Below are 20,743 nucleotides of genomic sequence, written 5' to 3'. Positions count from 1 at the left end.
AGAGGTGGCTGAAAGCCTTTAAAAGACATCGCTTTCACCTTAGGTGGGAAAAATCAGAGCTGTCTCTACGCCTTGAGAACGTGATTGGTCTTTCCTGCTTCTTGTTCTGGTAGGGCTCGTGCCACTCGTTATCTGTCCCTCAGGCAATATCAACCTTGCAGTTATACAATGTTTGGCACTAGAAGGGTATGGCATGTCACAGTCTCTTGTTACCCCTGCATACATTCACACACTGAATCATGCATTCTCAGTCCTGAAACAGAGAAGTTTCAGTGTGTTCATCTCCTTGTAGTTTCTTCCGAAATATCTGAATGGGGTCCTCCAAAAAGTTTAGAATACGAAAACTATACTTCCCTGTTCTTTTACATATATATATATATATTATTATTTCTTTTTTGCAAATTGAACACTGAATCATGATTATCATTTAATTTACATCACTACGTGCTAGAGCTCCTTATTTCTCCTGAAAACCAGAAGTGAGCTGCATAGGATTTCTGTTGAAAGTAACATAGAGAACTTAAAATGCATTTAAAAAGACTCTGAAATTCCACAGAAAACAAACAGTTCTGGTAGTATCAATGTTTATGATGTAATTAATCAGAATTTAGTTTATTTTCCACTGACAGCCTTACAAACATGACGATGTATCTTTTTAATTAAGAACTATTTTGCAAACCTATTCTAACCTGAATGGTTGATTTATGGGAGTGTTGAAGACTACTATGCTCCTATTTTTCCCCAGAAAACAGTTTTCATACAGCAACACTGAGTGCTACAGCTTTGTTACTTTTGAAAAGGGTTTTTTGTTTGTTTGTTTTTGCCATTGATTATGCAAGTATCAATCATTCATTTCTAAAATAAAATGCACTATTGGCTAAAGTTGAAAGCTCTGGTCAGAGCCTTCCTGTTGGGTTTGATTGTAAGTACTGTGCAGCCAGAGTTTCATAGCAGCAAGGAGTCGTGGGTGAGTTTCCCCAGCTGAAGTAACTGGTCTGTACGTGTGGGTACGGGTTTGGGTTTTTTTGAGGCTTTCAGGTGACGCTGCTGTATCAGTGTCCTGTAGACAGACTGCACACAGTGGATCAAATGATAATCATGATGATAGCCAGACTAAGAACACTACAGCTTGCTGCTCTACGTGTAGTACACCGTTTAGTTATTCCTACAGCCCTACTGTCAACCTTAATTTGGACTGTAAGGTCGGAGCTTCTCCAAGCTGTGTTTTTGTTTCGTTTACAATGTGGTTTCATACTCCAAGCGCTCCTGGATAAGGGCATCATCTTTATACTGTAGCCGTGGAGGAGCAGGGGAACATTCAAACGCTAAGATCGCCTTCCTCAGGCTCCTGTCCAACACGTGTCTCTCCCACGCTGGGTACCTGTTCCTGAACAGATCGATTTTAATGACAGACTCCTCAATCCTTGGTGGCCGGGATGAAGGTGTGGACGGTGCGGTGGGTCTCACCTGAAACACAGGCACACACCCATCCCTCTCCGCAAATTTTTGATCCCGCTCGCTCGTGACACTCCGGTTGTTGGAGATGGACCGTAGAGTGTTTGTGGCCACTTCTGGGGGCAGGGTAAAGGCAGCGGCAGGGTCCTCACAAGCACAGCTTGGCGACTGCCCAAACCTTGGTCCATTGGGGTGGAAGAAGGCATAGTACATGAGCATAAAAACAATGCCTGTTAAAAAGCTGCTGAACACTACACACAGTGCTGGTATGGCGAACGCGTCAGAGATCGGTGGGGCCTTGTACAGATACCAGAGAGCGCTCAAGGCGGTGTTTTCTAAAAGGATGACAAAATAGTAAATGAAAAGCCTACAGCGTGTCCTGCCTTCCTTGACGTTGAACCAGCTGAAGATATAGATTATCCCAACAACCATGTCGAAAACTATCTCCTCCCACTTAGTGATGCAAAACTCTGTCTCGCAGTGGACGATCCAGAAGGTCATGATGCACCAGTGCAGCACGATGAAGATCCCAAAGTACAGCTGGAAAACCGAGGCAAACAGAGCAAAAGTAATGACCCTTGCTGCAATCGTGAAGAAATGCCAGCAAAACTGGATTATAACAGCCATATAACTGATGGGTTTCTTGTCATCACGGGAGTCACGGAGGGCCTTTTGGTAGGAAGCCAAAGCCCAAGCCAGGGATACGAGAGATGCTGCAGCAGTAAGACCTACGAGGAAACAGGAGATGCAGTTAAGGAATAATTAGTATATCAGCACTTGGTTGAAACCGGTGAGATCCTTGCTGCTTTGAATGCCTTCTTCACCACTGACACAATAAATTCTCTTCCTTCTTCTTTAGCTCAGCCAGCATTGAGAAAGGGACCTCTGCTGCTGGCATTTCACTGCCCTTACAACGCTGGATACACACGAACAAGCGTGGCCATCAAACTAGGCTCTGAAACGCCTCTCTAGCAATTTTAAGTTTGAAACAACTGAATTAATTCACAACTTTGAGCAAGTCAGGAATAGGTGTCTCTGTCGGCTGTGTGATTTAACAGGATTCTACTGTGGTTATTGTTTTAAAGAAAGATTATAATTTTTCTGATTTTGATAAGTCATTAAAGAAGCCTAATATAACACAACCAAGTCTTTCTAATTAAAATGCCAGCATCATGTATATATAAATGAAATCCATAACAATGTGAGCATAAATCTACATTTAAAAAACAAATTAATGCAACTCATTAAATCAAAATTTAAACTAACTGCCTTACGTTTGCTGAGGGAAAAAATGTTGCACATTTTGATATTTCCACCACTTTTAAACAGAATTTCAATAAGCAGAAAATGTCAAAACCTTATTTTCTTCTAGTTGGATATTAAATTAATTCTAGAAATGCTGAAATTTTCTACTGAATTAAAATTCTGAGTACAGATGCTCTCAAAGGAGGGAGTTATGACTTAATGTTCATATAGCCATTCTATCTCCCACATATCACAGAATTACCTATCTATAAGGCCCCGAACAATAGCATTTCTGGAAAATCTGTCAAATATTTTTCACAAAAAAGAATTCAACATAAAATTATTTCTCATGAGATTTTCAAATATTATTTTTGCGAAAAGAATTCCTATTCATCTGAAAATACAAAAACTGTAAAACAACTTTTCCAAAAAATCTTTCTATGCTTATTTTGAATGTGTATTATTCTTTTTTCCTCAAGTGAGTTGGATTGTTGTTGGCAGGCAAACCTAAAAAAACAGTTGCTTTGGAACTGAATCTAATTTCTAAACTAATGTGTTATTTCCATACACTACCAGAGAAAAACCCTACATTCCCATTTAAGAAGTTATATATTTCAGCATAATTATTCAAATGCTTAACACTTACATAGCGTTCTGTTAGAAATGAATGATAATTCTTCTTTACTAGAAAATTAGTTTTTATTTACTTATGACTCCTATCAGGCTGCTTCGGATGGAAATGGGAATTCAACTGAAATGCAAAAACCCAGCCTTTCAAGTGTATTTATTATTTAAATAAAATTGTAATAAATATGTTGTATAAAGAGGAAGAATGTAGCAAACATTTTATACTTAAATCTGGTTTATTACCAAAGCAAATTTTATACACAGTTAATGAATGAATTCATAAGTCTGAGCATCCCAGACCGAGAATTTATTCACAGACCATTTAAAGATAATGATGCTTCAGCTTACCCTATTTCTAAGCTGTTCCTTAACTTTGAACTAGTTATTGAAGTAAATCAAACTGAAATGAAGAAAACATTTCTTTTGTCTGCTGTTAAAAGCTGTGTAATCATTTCAACAACCTTTGGTTCTGGATGCATAGACAGTATTTTTCTTCCCCGTTCAACAGCTTGCTTTAGAACCTAACCACCAAGAATATATTACTTAAATATTATAAATATTATGCAAATTTTGTTAATATGGAGTGGTACATTTAAGCCTAAATTCATGTTGCTATTCACTTTTGGGAAAAAAGTTTATTTTAAAACAGAAAAACATAGGTTATGGAAATAATACCTGACTCTGAAGGAAAAAAAAATCCATTTAAGTAATCCACCTGGCTCAACACACTAGGATTTTGCTAAGTAGTACCGAGGGATTCATTGCTTTCAGGAGGGATTGTGTGTGCCAGTGCTCCTTCCACAGTCACTGGCAGGGTGCTAATTACGTTGTGAGCTCCCATGAACCCACGAATTTAAAACCCCTTTGTTTTAAAAATAAAAATAGTAATAAACAATCAGCAGAAATATAGAACAAACTTAGGATTCCAGGGAGAATTTTTAATAAAAGTCCATCATTTTTCTTCCCACGCAGATGCCTGGATGCGAAAACACCACCGTTACTTCTGGAATCCTTCATGGAGAGAATAACTATCAGCAATGAAGACAGGAAGGAGACATGGTAAAATTGTTATTTTCTTTTCTGACACGTGTATTTACTTTTCATGCTGGGCTGCCTTTCAGTGACCATTATCTCTCGAGACAACACTAACAGCTGAAAATGCAAGTACTCATTTTCCTGTAGGAATGTTTTAAGTGTTGAAAAAACACAGTTCATTCCCTTAAGAAATGAAAAGTTTGGAAAGGTAGATGAATAGGATAAAGGATAAGAGAATCCTTCAATACAAATGAGCCACTCTGAACAAGAGCTCAAAAATAGCATTATCAGCACAGGAAAGAATAATGTGAGAGAGAAATCCATACATAATTCTTTGCAAATCTAACTTTTAATGACCTCACACACTCCCCCAGAGGTTTGTAGAGATATCATCAGTTTTGCATTAGGAGGTGTAAAATCATTCAGTAATGCACACAGAATGTTCCAAATAAAATGGTAAAATTCATAGGAATTTCCAGTGTTCTAATGCTAATTAATTCATAGTCATTCTCTGGCACAGAAAAGAGCAAGTACAATAGCAACGTAATTCGGTTATTTAAATACCCATTAATAGGGAAATATCCTTTGCTTTTACAGAACAAACTCAGGGATACTGGCATCCAGGAGAGAAAAGGAGACAAGGGAATGTACAAAAGGAAAGAACTGCCAGTTAAAGTATTATGTATCTACTCTTGTGCTATTGGCAATGGTGTTAGGGGTACAGAATTAAGATAAGGCTAAACACTTCATTGGCACCATCCATTTTTCTTTATTGATGAGACCAAGCACTAAAGAATTATTGAAAGTATAATTAATAATGAGAACAATAATGTAAAAGTGATGCAAATGGCAGTTGGCTAATAAATGTCACTATACAAATAATCCACTGGGAAAGGTTAGAGATAAAGCAAATTATTGTAGCACTGAATGGATAATTAATTAATTGGAAATTTTGATGTATTTGCTGAGTACGTGTTTGTATAAACCTCTTTATCCCTATTTCGAAAGAAGAACTGAAATAAAATTCTGTTACTATCAAAACAAAACTTTAAAGGCACTAACATGGCACCAGGAAAAAAGGATGTCCCTACAGGACAGCCTAATGGGAAACAAGTAATTTCTAACGACGCAAGCGGTTTACCTTCCGCAGGCGGGAAGGCTTGTTTGCCATTCAGAAATGAATGGAGAAGACATGGGTGGATACATTCACAAATGTAATATTATTTCAGGGAAGCAAGCTCGAATAGCTACAGAAAGGCCAATGATGTTCTCCTCAGCAGTATCTGTGAGAAATCTGACTGCAATGTTCACGAGTAACCCAAACAGAATCGCTCACAACAGATAAGAGTTTTCCGTATTATATCTCTGCTTGGCAATTCACAACTGAATTGTATCCTGCACCTCTGCTTTTGCATTATGGTTCTCCCAAACATGCACAATTTGTTTTAATTTGAGGAAAGCAATTCAATGTCTAAGCAGCATTACTAGTTTGTATTTCTCTCCCATGCCCACAATATAATCTTTAGACTGGGGTGTAACTAAAAAAACATACGGGTCTTATTCTTACACAAATTTTATCTTACTCCTTGTTTGTACTTGAGAGAGTAAAGGCCATAAACTACTTTTTTTCTAATCACATCAGTCCATCAATCCTGTATAGAGTAAGTACAGAACACCTCGGGTCAGCTGAAACCCCTACAAATGAATGAACGGGTTAGATAAAGTGCTCCTTGACGTCCACCCTGATTTCAGAAATCAAACTCCTGCCAAGGCTTCTGTCTCTGCTTCATCCTCCTTTTTAAACTTGTACTCATCTCATCATTTCCAGGAGTAAACTCATGTAAAAGCAGGAATACCAAACGCAGCAGGACATCTGGGCATGACAACATTGCCTGGGATCTGGGACCACGAAACATTTTTTAAGAAAGTCTATTTTTAAGAGCTTCCTACCCAGCTGGAGAAGTGACGTTACATGAATTCAAGCTTCCAGGTGCTTCTCTGAAGCAAAGCCAAGGATCTCTAACATTCACAGTCCCCCTGAAGGCCTTCATCCTGTAGGAAGCAGCACATCATGACTGCATCCCTCCCACTTTGGAAAATGGCTTGCTATATTTACACAGTTTTCGCCACGCTGCTCTGCAAGCATAGCCACAAGCCTGACGTTCACATGGAGGCCTTGCAGGCAGCTTGACATTAGTCTATGCGTTCCTGCACCAGGTCTTTGATTCCCATACACTAGTATGGCAATGTACGACCTTGTACGTGCCTTTAGCAGATTCTCAGACACCTGCCTAATGATTTACCTCTTGCTGCACTCAGGGTCACATCCACCTTAGCAAATCTAACTGTTAGACATACTGTTGAGACGCTTCTGCTGAGCAGCAATCCTGGTCATGGCTCTTAAAGAGGTCTACAGCTGAATGATGGTCATAATTTTAATTCATGCTAACATCAAGAACAGCTTCCCTTTGCCTCTCCCCCAAATCCAAACTAAGTCTTTCACCCAAATTTTGTTATTAGTGTGTCAGGAGTTCATTTGGATACTATGAATAAAATCTGCTACAGATAAAGAAAGTCAACTTAGCGTGCAGGGACCACAGGGACCATGGAAGTTGGACCTCTCCTGTCTTTCAAGAAACGACAGTCAGTAATTCAGGCCTCTCTTTATTCACAGACAGCTAATAATGAAAGGGTTTTGGGGCAAAACAACCTAAAGCTCTGCTACCTTCTCATCAATCTGAAAAGTAATTGATTCTTTAAGACACTTGAACTGAAGTCACACTGACAGAATATGCTAGCTTAAGGCCAGTTACCAGCTAAGTCAGCATCCTGGGTGATCTCTTCTCCTCCCTCCCAAGTACGTTTTCCTAATAGTTGTTAGTTTCTTGTTCTACTAAAGACATGCTATATTTATAAGCTACAATTCAGGAGTCCTTACTAGCCACTAATCAAGCCCAGTCCTTCACAGGCAGTGACAACCCTCAGGTACTCATGTACGTCATGCAGCCTGTATGCTGCCAGGCTTGGCAAGGCAGCATGAGATAATTTCTTTTGCCTGTAGGAAGCTAAACTTAGACTTCTGTACTTTCACAGCTAGACTCCCTGCCTGTTAGGCAATTTGGTACCTTTATATTCCAATGAAGGATGTGCAGCACAAACATACCCACTGACTCCAGGCTCATTTCCATGATTTGTACGTTTCTTTTTGGCAAGAAGTGCTTTTGATGTCTTGAGGTTGCTGCAAGTAGCTTATAGTAATCATGGGATTATCCGGAGACTGCAGCAACCCCAAGCAGAACAAAACTCCTGCCATTACCTCTTAAGGAGAAACAACATCATGCTAAGCTAAAGATAGGGCACCATCTATGGGAGAAGTCTCCACCTGCACTGCTCGGTCCAATGTGCTGCACATATGGACACCTTCCATAAAGTCAACGGCAGAAGCAGTAGCACTTCACCCTGCTGCCCGACAGAAGGAGAAAAAGATGCAGTCTACCAAAGACATAAAAATTCCTGTTAAAATATAAGTTTTGAGGAAATGTCTTTCTGCTGATCCACTTTTCTGTGCTTTTACCTTTATTTTTCTGTTGAGCTTTTATATGCTTTTGCTTACACAACTTGCGGACAAAGCTCCTCTTGGTATATTCCAGATTTAGAGAAACCAGCCACATAGATTTTCATTCCATGGCTGCTAACAAGATCACTTGGAATTCTATTGGAAATACTTCGGAAAAATATTCATCAAGTTAAAAAAAAAAAACTACAACAAAAGACGTACACAGTAAATGCCATTTAGAGGATTTCAGTCTTTTATGAAAATAAAATATATTTTTTCTTCAGGAATATGCAAAAATAGACATTATACTCAGTCTACAACAGTGTATGAGCATGAATAGGGAGAAAATTAGTGTTTGTTTCTTTCACAGAATCACTGTGGTGACTCGTCCCAAGGTCTGCATGCCGTCCTTCCCAACCCACAGGAGCCAACTACGTCAAAGGATGCCAGCAAAGTAAAACCTCAGAATAACAGCTCTCAAAGCAACAATACAGAAGCCAGAACTAAACCAGCAGATGATTTGGAATCTAATCTGTTAAGTGAAAACATGGTGGTGCTAGAAACAGTACCGGGTTCCTACTCGATTCTGCACAAACCCGTTTTCTAACGTACGGGGTGTCGGTGCCCAGGCACTGGCCGCGGGTGGGTTGGCCTCTGTGAGGAGACAGAGCTGAGCCCATCGGCTAAGATGGCAGCACCTTGGGGAAAACATACTTAAGAAAGGGCAAAAATGCCTGATAGGCAGAGAAGGGGGAGAAGAAAGCAGTGTAAGCACCAAAGTGAGAGAAGAAGGAGGAGGAGGAGGACGTGCTCCATGACCACCGTGGAGCAGATATCCACCTTGCAGCCCGTGGATATTTCTTGAAGCCTGTGGAAAGCCCACACCAGAGCAGGTTTATCCTGAAGGAACTATATCCCGTGGGAGGGACCCCACGCTGGAGCAGAGGAAAAGCGTGAGGAGGAAGGAGCAGGAGAGACAAAGTGTTACGGACTGACCGCAACCCCCCATTCCCCACCACCCCACGCCACTCAGGGAGGTAGAAGGGTCAGGAGTGAAGGATTGAAGTTGCGGCTGGTAAAATGAGGATGTAGGGGAAGGTGCTGGTTTAATTTGTCTTTGTTTCTCACTATTCACATCACTGGCAATAAATTAAATTAATTTTCCACAAGTTGATTCTGTGTTGCCCATGATGGTAATTGGACAGGGAGTCTTTGCCTCAGCCCACAGAGTTTTTAATCCTATTTTCTCCCCATGTGCTGTTGGGACTATTCAAGAAAAAAGACTTCCTTGCACAGGGATACATGTAAACGTAAACCCTCCTTCCTCTGAAATGTGTCCTGCTACCTGCTAAGATCCTGCAAGGCACTGGCCACCTCAAAGAATGGATGTCTGAGCATATCAAAGCTGCCACATAATTTCCCAAGATTCAATTAGAGGGTGTGGGAGCAGCACCTACTTCACCTAATCCCCAGGAGGACTGGAAAATTACTACAATAACAGTTTTTCTATGTCTGTAGAGAAACGTATAAATTCTGGAAAAAGGAAGCCCATATCAACATTCTTTTGTTTTAATTTAACATAACCACAGGAAATTTTCTATTTTTTTTTTTTTTTAAGTGAAACATGCATCCTTCCAAGGGATATTTACCTTCACTTTAAAAAACACATGTTTTTTCCAGTCTGACTTTATCTACCTTGGGTTTTCTGCCACTGATTTGGCTGCAGTTCTGTTGGGTTCAAACAACTTCAGCGTAACATTTCATGGACCTTCAGAACTTCAAAAGCAAAGGTTTCCAGGATATCAGTTTTTCACTTAGAAGCCCTCAGTACCTTTGAAATAGCATAATGTCGGGGCATCCTTGGATATACATTTTTCTTTCTTTTCTTTTTCCTTTTTTTCTTTTTCTTTTTCATTTTTTTCTTTTTTCTTTTTCTTTTTGTTTTTCTTTTCTTTCTTTCAGGAGGAGGGTATCTCCTTCTCTTCTCAATATACAACGATGCTATAGAGATCAGGGTATAATCTACAAAGACTTGATGGTTAGTGGTATTTCCAAGAAGTTATTTCGAAATTAGAACATGAGTGTGTCCAGTTATGTAAAGACTAAATGCTGGAAGAGAAGGAGATGTGGATTTTGAAAGCCCCATCATACATACCCGTCAGAATGAGGGCTTCAACCATTATTCCTGATAGCTCTAAGGCTCTTAATAATCTGTGTGGCTAAACGAATAGCCATAAAAATGTCAAGAGCATGGACAAAGCAACTTTAAGACAAATTTTAAATATCTGAAGACAATTTTCCTATGCCTGACATGAGCTGGTGAAAGATATACGTTCTTACTATTAACCAAGCTTCCTGATCTGTTTTCCACCAGCATCGCACAAGCAAAACAGCTTGAAATGACCATACTGTCCGCAATATGGTGGAACACATCAAAAATAGTATCTGGCGGACCCAAACTATCTCTTCTAAGTTTTTTTCTTTTTTTCAAGATATACTGAGTATCATAAAATACATATAGCAGTATCACACTGGCTCTAGAAATGTCTGTTGAGGACTGGGAAGAGGAAGGGCTAAATCAATATTTCAAATACACCAAAGATTTATTTTTTTTAGATATTGTACTAGGACTAGCCAGCATCCAACGCAGAGAAGACTAGAAGCCAAGACATGTTTTGGCATGAAAAATAACCCCAATACCTTATACTAAGTCTTATTACAAATCAATCGCATGGGGCCAGGTCACTGGCAATGAAATGTTGACTCCATGCAGAAAGACAGCGTGGGGCCATTACTCCCCTTAAATCTCCTTAAGCCGTAAGTTTAGGATTGGCTTTCCGTGGTTCATAGGCTCATATTGGCTTTCTGAAAGGGGATAAATTTCAGCCTCATTAAGCAACTGATAATTTCTCCCACTTGCACATTAAAGTCACTCTGAAGTTACTACCTTATTTGACAAAATTTGTCTAAGAAATATTTTTTATATATATCATTTTTCTCTGCTTGCCTTCTAAGCTTCTCTAAGCTTTTCAGCTCTGAAGAGATGCTGAGGGTAATGCCTGATATGGTGCTCAGGGACAAAAGGCAATTAGTATCACTCTGAATAGGAAATCGATTTAGCATTTGTGCAATCCCTCTTAGCAGAGGGAAAACTGGAGCTGTTAGCTTTGTCTGATACATGATGCTATTTAAGTTTCCTCTGGATCAAACTGAAGTATTACAGTTCTCACTCTTTGTTATGTTTCTTTCACTTCAAAAAACTTCAAATACATTTTCACAATACTTTTTTTTTCTGTTAGTGGGGAAGCAATCACTAACCTCCCCTCCACACTCCCAAAAGAAAATACGCATTTTCACCTACAGTGCAGATAATTTAAATTGAAGCAAAGTCTAACTGACTGATTTGAAGCATATTCAGTGTATTCTGGGAAGTCTGGAGATTAATTCTGTTTCTGCCTCATGCTCAGCTTTGGATTCTTTTAATCTCATGTTTATATCTTTGTCTTCGATACTAGTGATAAAGCCATTCGTTATCAGAAGAGAAGCTCTACAACTATGCCTCTGCCTATCTCTGATGTATCTAGAGTATGTCCACATGATACACCCAGGTAAATATTATGTATCTGTCTACACTTTCTATGTACAGTATATTTAGATTTATAGACTACAGACAGACAGATAAACTGGCACAATTTGAAGACTCCAAGAAAAATAATGACTCAACATTTCCTCTGGAAAGCTTTTTCAATATTTATATGTGGTTTCTGCCAAAAAAATTGCACCTCATTGCAAGATGAAATTAATCTAATTTCAATTTCTGGCGCTTGTCTAGAAGATTGAAAAAGCTTCCTTGGCTCCTGCTATCAAACATTTTTTTCATTTACAAGTACCCACAGAGGATGATCGAATTAATTCTTCAACCTTTTCCCAATATTCTGGGCTGATCAGTCCCTTAAAGTCTTATACCCAAATGGTTGATCGACGGCCTCTGGGACCATTTTGTCCCCTCCTTTGAACTTCTTTCAGTAGCTCCATCCTCCATGAGGTGTGAGTCACAGAACAGGGCACAGGCTTTTTTTTAACAGTCGTCTTACTGGTGATGTGTCTATTGCCCATCTTCCTTCCATGCCCATGGATCAAAGTAAGGCTTGAAGCCAAACTTGACACTGAGATCTCACAAAAAAGCTCTTCTCTCTCATGACTGCTGTGCCATCTTCTGAATTACTGTTTTTTAAGACAGAGATTTTCCCCTTCTGCAGGTGTAGTCTGTGTTTCTGATCCCCAAATACACTTTTCTGTATTAAAACATAATTAATTCAATGTGATAATTTTGACCAAATGATTCAGATCAACCTGTGATGGTAACCTGTCCTATGCACTATTAACTACCTTCACATCTCTCTGCAAAGCCTGGGAAAACAACCAGCCTCTGGAAACCCAGCCAGAAAATATTATGTATCGTCCTTCATAACACTATCAAACAAGATGAGAGCCAGGACAGGTGTTGGGTAGGTGCTGCTAAGCATTTCCTCACTCATTCTTTCTGAATTTTCGTATCCATGTAGAATACAGTTATCCATTCACTTAACGTGAGCCCTACTCCTACTTCAAGATCTCATATTACTTTAATTCCCATGACTTAAAAAAAATAAATACATTATTCATTATAGTTGCTGTCATGATTCTAATTTGGAAGCTTGTCGATGAAAGGTAACAGCTCTGGGTAACAAGACCTAACATTCATGAAACAATTGTTTGCAGAATTCTGCTATCTAGCCTCTAACTCTCTGTTAGCCTTTCTACTATATTGAATTAATGTCCAGTTAATCTGTACTTATTTTTTAGCTCTGTGCACCTTTTATCGTTTTAAGACTTGTTCCTTTATGCATCTGCGCATCAGCCTGCTCCACGGTAATTTTTAAGAATGATCAAGTGATTTCAACAGAATTTGATACAGAAATAGATGTCTCAAAGATACCTCATCCTGTGAAGTTCAGGGAAAACAGCAGCTAAAGAAGGGTCCAAAGAAGCATTCCCACTGAAAGAAAAGCAGACTTCAGGCATTTTTATGTCTGCATTTCAGGCATTTTTATGCTTTCAGGCATTTTTATTCCAAGAGCCAGGGACCAATTAGTAAGTGAATAAATACGTTCCTGGCAGCTGGCAAATCCACATAGATACAGCTTTGAGCTAACCCCAGCAGATATTGCCTCCTACCCATCCAACCCCAGAGTCATGAGAGAGAACTGGGAACAAAGCAGGGAGGGAAAGTACAGTGTGGCAATCCAGGGGATCTGAGGCAAAACTGGAGATATTTTGAGGGCGATGGTTAAGAGCAGGAGACACTGTATGAGAAGGCTACGAGGATATTATGTGTTTATTCCTACAGTGGGGATAGAAAGAAGCCAGCAGAAAATAAGGATTCATAACTCCTGCTGCTTGAGGAACCTACGAAATTTTATTAATAGGCATTCTGCTTTTCTGGGATTCATCTGCTTCTCCAGTATTTTGTTTAAAACGAATGTTTCGGTGTCTATAGACATCTGCAACAGGGTCCTCCAAGTTGGAGACAGTATAGTTCAGGCTGGAATTAGAACACAAAGAGGGCCCCGTAACTGGAGCTCAGAGACTCAGATGATGTTTTAGACATTACTGAGCACCTATCTCAAAGAGAAATAGCAGTGTGACTTTAAATCAGGTTCTCTGCAGGCACAAAGGGGGAAGTGGCAGTCAGCTGCATACCTAATATTTATTTGATTTATTGGTTTGTTGATATGGTGTGACAGCAGATTAGCAAGGCATTTTTTTCTGACACTGAAGATGATCAAGAAGTTATCAATTCCCATCACTGGCACATTTTTACAAACAGAATAACAATAACAAAGCATTCAATCTACACTAGCCTCCTAACAACACTAAACATTTTGATACAAAAATCCAGTCTTTTCTCAACAGCAGCAGTAGCAACAGCTGATAAAAGCTCAGAAGCAGTTGCTCTAAACCTATGGGTGAATACACCATACCAAGAAAATGCCTCCACTCTGGTTCACCTTAATTGTCCTGATTTGGAGGGGAAAGAGGATAGTAGCACATGCTCACGATGCAGGGAAGGGAGTGAGGATATGCTATTTCCCTTCAACTTTGGTAGTCTGGATGTGCAACAATGAACAACTTTATTCAGCCTGCAGAAAAAAAGCTTATGCTTGCTACTCCCACATCTAAATAATTTGTCCCTCTCAGTCAACTGGAAACAGCATTCACAGAAAGCACCCTGAACCATACCACAAATAGACACCCAAACAAAGAATCAAAACCAATACCGTGACAAACACCACATTTCAAGATTTGAAAGGTAATATGGAAATATGCTTCAAAGAGTTCACGTTCCCAGCTATAGCAAAAAAAAAGTGTCATGATCTATTCGAGTAAGCAATCTTCCACAGAGAGATGAAGTAAACAGGCAAAAGCATTTTTTATAATTGAAGTTCTTATTAGAGCAAATGCAAAATAACTTTCCCCAAACATTCAGGCACTGGTGGGAAAAAAAAAAAATCACATTAATCAGAAATCCATTCAGTATGCATGTAGATTGTCTCTACAAGTTTTAATGTTGGGATACCAAAATAAGCTGTATTTTGAGATACTAGCATTTAATTTGAACTCTAAGCACTTTATGGCCTGGTTATACTCTAATGAATTTAACATTTTTCTGTTACTGTTACTGACAATTTTGGAACAATATATTATGGAAATCGACACTTGCAATAACCTTGTATACTTAAATTATTAATATTATTTACTTTCAACTTAACCTGGTCTGGGAGGCAGGAGTCAGAGAGACTTTGTTTTGTTTTTGTTTAGGATTAGAACAATATACCAGTACAAACTTAGAGTTTTTTCGTTATTCTGTCTCTGAAAAGTAAGGTCTATCCAGGTGCAAGAGCGAGTCCATTTATGTTTTCTTAGATGCTCAACGCTTCCTTCTCCTCTCACAAAATAACTGCCGTGATAGCTTAAACATCTCATTCATTTTGGTTCTGCATTTTTCCTTTCAGTGTTTCTGCCCCTTAAAGCCTTCGGCATCACCTGCCTCCCAAGTGCTCCCCAGGACACCTCCCTTTCCTCTTCGCCACCTCCTCCGCAAGGCTTTCAAACACCTCTTCTCCCAGTGCTCCTCATACTTCTTGCTTTTCAACAGATTTCCCAGCCCCTACATGTGTTTTCTCTAGAGCTGCCCTGAACCCCCAGCCCTGTCTCCTCCCCTCAACACCCACCTCACCTGATGTCTCCACAGCCTCGTGGCTGTCCCAGTATGGGGACAGGGTGCCCAGGACTCTGCTTTTAGATACACCACCTTGATGGTTGAAGAATTGAGACCATAGTTGTCTGGTTCAGGAATGCACCGTGGTCCACTGCAAAACCCAGGCAGTTACTGTCTCATGCTCATTCTCTTGGCAGCAGGCTGGCCCAGCAGCTCACTGCTCTGGTGTCCAGCCTATATGTAGTCACAGACAGGCTGTACCTTCCCCCCAAGTCAGCTCTTCTGCTTTCTTTAAAGAGCCAGTTCTCTCAAAATCTTCTTAAACAACTGTGGTGGGTTTTTTTATTAAGATCCTCCTACAGCAATAAATTCCATAGGAAACTAATATTCTTGTTAATTGGAAAGAAAGTGTTAGTTTCATTAACTGCTTCATATTTTAAAATGAGATGTCATAGTGAAGACAAAGATCTGCTTGTGTGAGTAACTACCAAGAAAGCAAGGGTATTCACTGCTGCTGACTTTGTCCAAAGCAGCCCTCATTATCTAGGGCATTTCAATTCACTTTCTGATGTTCTGACTAATGCTCCTACTTGCTGAATTATGTCATCAGAATAACCCCTGCCCTGTGCCTCTATTCATTTTTATTACTTCTCTTTCTCATAATGAGGTGAGAAGAACCTGAATACAATAGTCAAGTAATCAAGGTAGAGTTCCACAGAATGCAAGAATATATTTGTAATTATTTGCTGTCACATTGTATTTCTGTCTGCATTACAGTAATTTATGCTATTCACAGAGTATCTAGATCCATAAATGCATAATTTAGCATTAAAATAGATAAAGTTACAGCCATGATCTCAATACAGCCTATTCTCAGTGCAATTGCAAGAGTTCATAAACGGCGCATCTCAGGGGCTTATAGGAAATGTGAGTGATGTTCGTGCAAAAGACGTGTCTGCCAATATTCAGTTTGTAAAACACATTATTTCTGTCCCCAGTATAAGATATCCTCTCCTTTATCTGGGCTGAAAAGGTGACAAAATTTCCCCTTATAGCTGCATTGTATTCCTCTAAACTATTCAAGCTGAGCAACATATTAGCTCCCAGAATGTGCGTATTCCTGTGAATGGGATATTTTAACAATGCTTTGCAGATCTAACACCTTTTCTTAAAATATTTTAGTATTCTCTAGAGTCATTACATTATCCTTAAAATAGCTCATGAAGAATGTCAGTATGACATCCATTTTCCTGATGGATAAACCAGGGAAAGAAGAACTGAATGATTTGCCTGAAATACCAACGTACAAAGCCTTCTCAAGAGAAGGAACCCAGGAGTTTTAAAGCAGAGTCTATCACCCTGCCACAAGGAACATGCCTCCAGTGGCACCTCAGTACCACTTCGCAACAGACTCCTCGGCCAAACTTTCAAATAACAAATTAGCTGTCTGCATTGGTACTGTGCTCATCACTGGACTCGAGCACCACTGTCCATGAGCCAGCATTGCCATCTGTGCCCGCACTGCAAAAGCTACCCCAACAGCATTGAGTTGGATCTTTGGGAACTTGTTTCCTGAGTGATCAGGTTACCAAAAAGATAAACAACTTGTATATCTGGGAAGCCAGCTGAGTCCCACTCAATCTACCAAAAGCAACTGTGCTTTGAAAATAGGTCAAAGCAACAAGGAGAAAATGTTTTCAAACTGCCTTCAACAGCACTGGGTGGTGACAGGGATTTCATTCTTACAACCACATGGCCAGAACCCTCGAGCGGGTCCAGAGGAGGCCACGAAGATGCTCAGGGGCTGGAGCAGCTCCCTGTGAGGACAGGCTGAGAGAGTTGGGGATGTTCAGCCTGGAGAAGAGAAGGCTCCGGGGAGACCTTAGAGCGGCCTTCGGTGCTGAAAGGGGGCTGCAGGGAAGGGGGGGGACTCTTGATGAGGGGTGTGGTGATGGGATGAAGGGTGATGGTTTCAGACTGCAACAGGGGAGATTGAGATGAGATATTGGGATGAAATATCTGTGAGGGCGGTGAGGCCCTGGCACAGGCTGCCCAGAGCAGCTGTGGCTGCCCCCTCCCTGGCAGTGCTCAAGGCCAGGCTGGATGGGGCTGGGAGCAACCTGGTCTGGTGGAAGGTGTCCCTGCCCATGGCAGGGGGTGGCACTGGGTGAGCTTTAAGGTCCCTTCCAGCCCAAACCATTCTATGATTCTATGAATTACAATTCAGAATGATCACCATTAGCTTTTCTCAAGAGCTATATAAATAAAACATCTTATCAACTCACCAGCTTTCCACAGCCTAGGTCAGGAGGTGCTTAGCTTATCTTCTTATAACTGCAGGTGAAGTTCTGTGCCGGTGCTCATCCGAGATAGTGTTTAACCACTGTCTTTCAAGCATGCCTGCCACAAACACTGGCATGCCTTTGGGTGAGTATGACAGAAATTTTCTTGGAGCTTCTCCAAGCTTAGATGCCATTCACAAGATTATCACAGCAGTGACAGATTTGTTCAAGACTTCACATTTGTGCAAACAAACTTCTAATGGGTTTCATGCTAATTCACTGGCAGTAACTGTTAGATGAACTAATTCTTCTTAGATTAGTTTTACAGAAGTGTAAAATTTCAATAGTTTTCCTCATCTGAAAGAGACTTGAGGACTGTGTATTTATGAGCATAAATTCTACGGATCATTAACGGAATTTGCTTCGCTAAATCCTTATGGGCTTTTTGAAAGATGTCTTCTCTGATATACTTAGTACAATTATTCAAACACTTTGACTTGAATTTACTATTTCTGGCCAATGGCACACTCCAGCACAGTCACATCTGGTACTTCTGTACTTGTTGCCATAGGGTATATACTCTGCTGTGTAAACAGCAATTTAATAGCAGCACTGGCTAAATAAGGATATTGGCTTAAATCCATATTTTCTGAAACACTCAAGATGAACGGAGGTGAAGATTTGCTACTTGTCTTAAAAAAAATTCTTTGGCTTATTTAGAACAGAAATCAAGCAGCAGTTTTTATTGGCATATTTGTAAGTAGAATATTAGCAAATTTCCCTAACTCTATAAAAGCTAATATACACTAGGTATCACCAACCTGAACAGAATTATTACTGCATGGTAATAATGTCCTCAAAATAGAAATCTATAATGTGAGCACTTAAGCTCACATAATGAATGCCAGGCTATCATACAATTATTACTCTGCACAGTGTATAATTACAGAAACTGGAGAATATTCTGGGCTTGCAGTTTCTCTATTGTTGGACTGTTTGGTAAACTTGACTGGCAGCTTCTCTGCTAATTTTTTTCTAACCAGCAGGGAATCAAGTTGTGCAGTCACTTTGAGTGACAGCTAAAGAAAACTGACTAATAAGCGAACACCCCACACTCCATTTTAAAAATGAAAACACCATCCAGAAAAAGGAATTGAAGTAGCCAATTTGTATAATAAATGACTTTATAAGGGAGGCATGGTTACAGAACTGAGGAAAAATGGGCTGCCAATCCAGGTGGGCTGCGTGCAGCAGGCATCCACAGCACAGGATGCCTTTACAGCCCAAAAGGTAAACATCGCGCACTTTGGCTAAAATGCCAATTAATTAAACAAACTGTTAACAAAATTAAGTTGCTCATTTTTGGCTTCCTGGGATGAAATGAAATCCAAGCACCCTTTGCACCTTTGAAGACAAATGCTTAAATAATCACACGTGTTTGTCATAGGAAATGTAGGTCCTCGGCCCTCAAAGCAGTTGGAGGGTGGAACGAGGGAGTTTGCCAATACGATAAGCTGGTATAAATTAAAGCAGCTCGAAGGTGGCTGTCATCTGCCTTTGCTGCTGACAGTTCTAAAGGACTATTGATTCAGCTGATGAGCTTTGGAGGAGGGCAGCCACGTCACCTTTCCTGGGGCCACACGCTTTGCACGAGAGGGAACAGCTACTCGTCTTCCAGAGCGGCAGGGGATCACTGGAAAGCTCCCCTGCAGGCCCTGGCTGCGAATTTAGGGCTGCTCTGCGGTGGGAGTGCTTGTGAAATGGGTCAGCCTGCCAAGCAATGCAAGGCTCTTCCCTCTCAGACAAAGCATCAAAGCTGCAGAAAACCACCTCAGCTCAACCTTTGAGAGAGAAGAGGGTGAAGGAGGGAGGACAGAAAGTGGAGCAAAGGTTTAATGCATTGTAAGCAACTGGAAAACACCGGTGATTGTTTCTATGAGGAAAAATAAGGCTCTCCAGAACTGCTTTCAGTACAGGCACACAGTCACATGGGAGGAAAAACGTACTGCAAAGGAAGATAAAGAGCTGTGTCTTAATGCAGTTCTCTTTCTTGTGCTGACTGTATTTGCCAACATTTCACCTTAGGGGTAAAATTTCTTACTTTTTTTCACTGAACGGTGACCCATGGTACCACAAGGTGCAAAGGCAACACATAACACAGTAGGATTTGAGTCGTGTTAAATCCACCATAACAAAGATTTTAGTTGAATTTTGTAAAAAGTCCTGGTTCCAGTTTCAAAAGTAACTTAAACTTGGACCTTTGGCAGTATTTAGGTACTTAACCCTCCCAATGTCAGTGGGAATCAGACAGTAAAGCACTTCAGATGAAATCCTATGGGCCAAGATCTCCACATTTAAAAATAACATTAAGTTTGCTATAGACTCCTACTACAGCTCAAAATAAACCCTTACATTGAATCCTCAGTGCCAGTTCCAATTCGGTCATGGTTTTGGAAATGTAACCGGAGGGCACATTGCCCTGGTCCCTTGCTGAGGACATATTCACTGCCTGTCTGGGAAAATTATACTTTCCCCAAGACTTGAACGATGTTTTCATTGGTAGTTTTCTTCTGCTAACTTTTAAACGTTCAGCCTTGCTCTGCTGATTCCTGGGTCAGACAAAGAGAATCTATCTAGGGAAGATACTTGCATATTCTCTTCTGCCTTTGATCAGTCATGTACCTGTGAATTTGCTTTTCCTCTGTGCTGAAGCTTCTACTTAAACAACAGTAGAAATGAATGAAAAATCCAAGATAAGGTAAAAGCTCCATTAGAACAACCTTCCAGGAGGGAAAACACATCATCATTCAGAGGCCAATATACTTCTAGAGCAAGAGACCTTTGACAAATTGCTAACTCCTTGCAGCAGCCCATGGTTTTCACTAAACCCTGCAAAGTGAGTGTGAACAGATGTCAGAACCCTTTCCAACTACTGAAGAGCTGAGCCAAGTCACACCAGGATTTACTCTATTTGCCATCAGTTGCACAAATGCTGCATGCTAACTAGCCATAGGTGTAGACAGGTAGAACTACCTACCATGGAATCCAGGCCAATGCAAAGAGGAACTCATCCACCATGTATTCAAAGTACAGCGTAGGTATAATTCTGGCATATCCTCCTAGGGTCTTTTTGCCGGAAACACAGCACAATCCCCCATCTGACCAGATATATTACTGGCAGCAAAGACATAGGGTATAGAAAAAAACCAAGCAGACATGGCCAACTTTTCTTCTGAATTAACTGAATACAGAGGAACAGAAGCAGCAGAAATACAGCAGACT

The 20,743-nt window shown here is 40.3% G+C and overlaps 1 protein-coding gene across 1 annotated transcript in view; it reads right to left on the bottom strand.

The window, feature by feature from the left end:
- Window positions 1-1,236: 1,236 nt before the first annotated feature.
- XKR4 (XK related 4) overlaps window positions 1,237-20,743 on the bottom strand; it is a 211,329-nt gene continuing 191,822 nt past the window's right edge. The window contains exon 3 of the mRNA XM_086472713.1: window positions 1,237-2,183. Within this exon, the coding sequence (XP_086328839.1) occupies window positions 1,237-2,183 (947 nt within the window). The remainder of the gene's footprint in view (window positions 2,184-20,743) is intronic.

The sequence above is a fragment of the Leptosomus discolor genome, chromosome 13 (assembly GCF_034619465.1).
Source record: "Leptosomus discolor isolate bLepDis1 chromosome 13, bLepDis1.hap2, whole genome shotgun sequence".
NCBI classification, from domain to species: Eukaryota; Metazoa; Chordata; class Aves; order Leptosomiformes; family Leptosomidae; genus Leptosomus; species Leptosomus discolor.
Note: the sequence above shows the minus strand (reverse complement) of the source record. Positions and strands in the feature narration are given on the sequence as shown.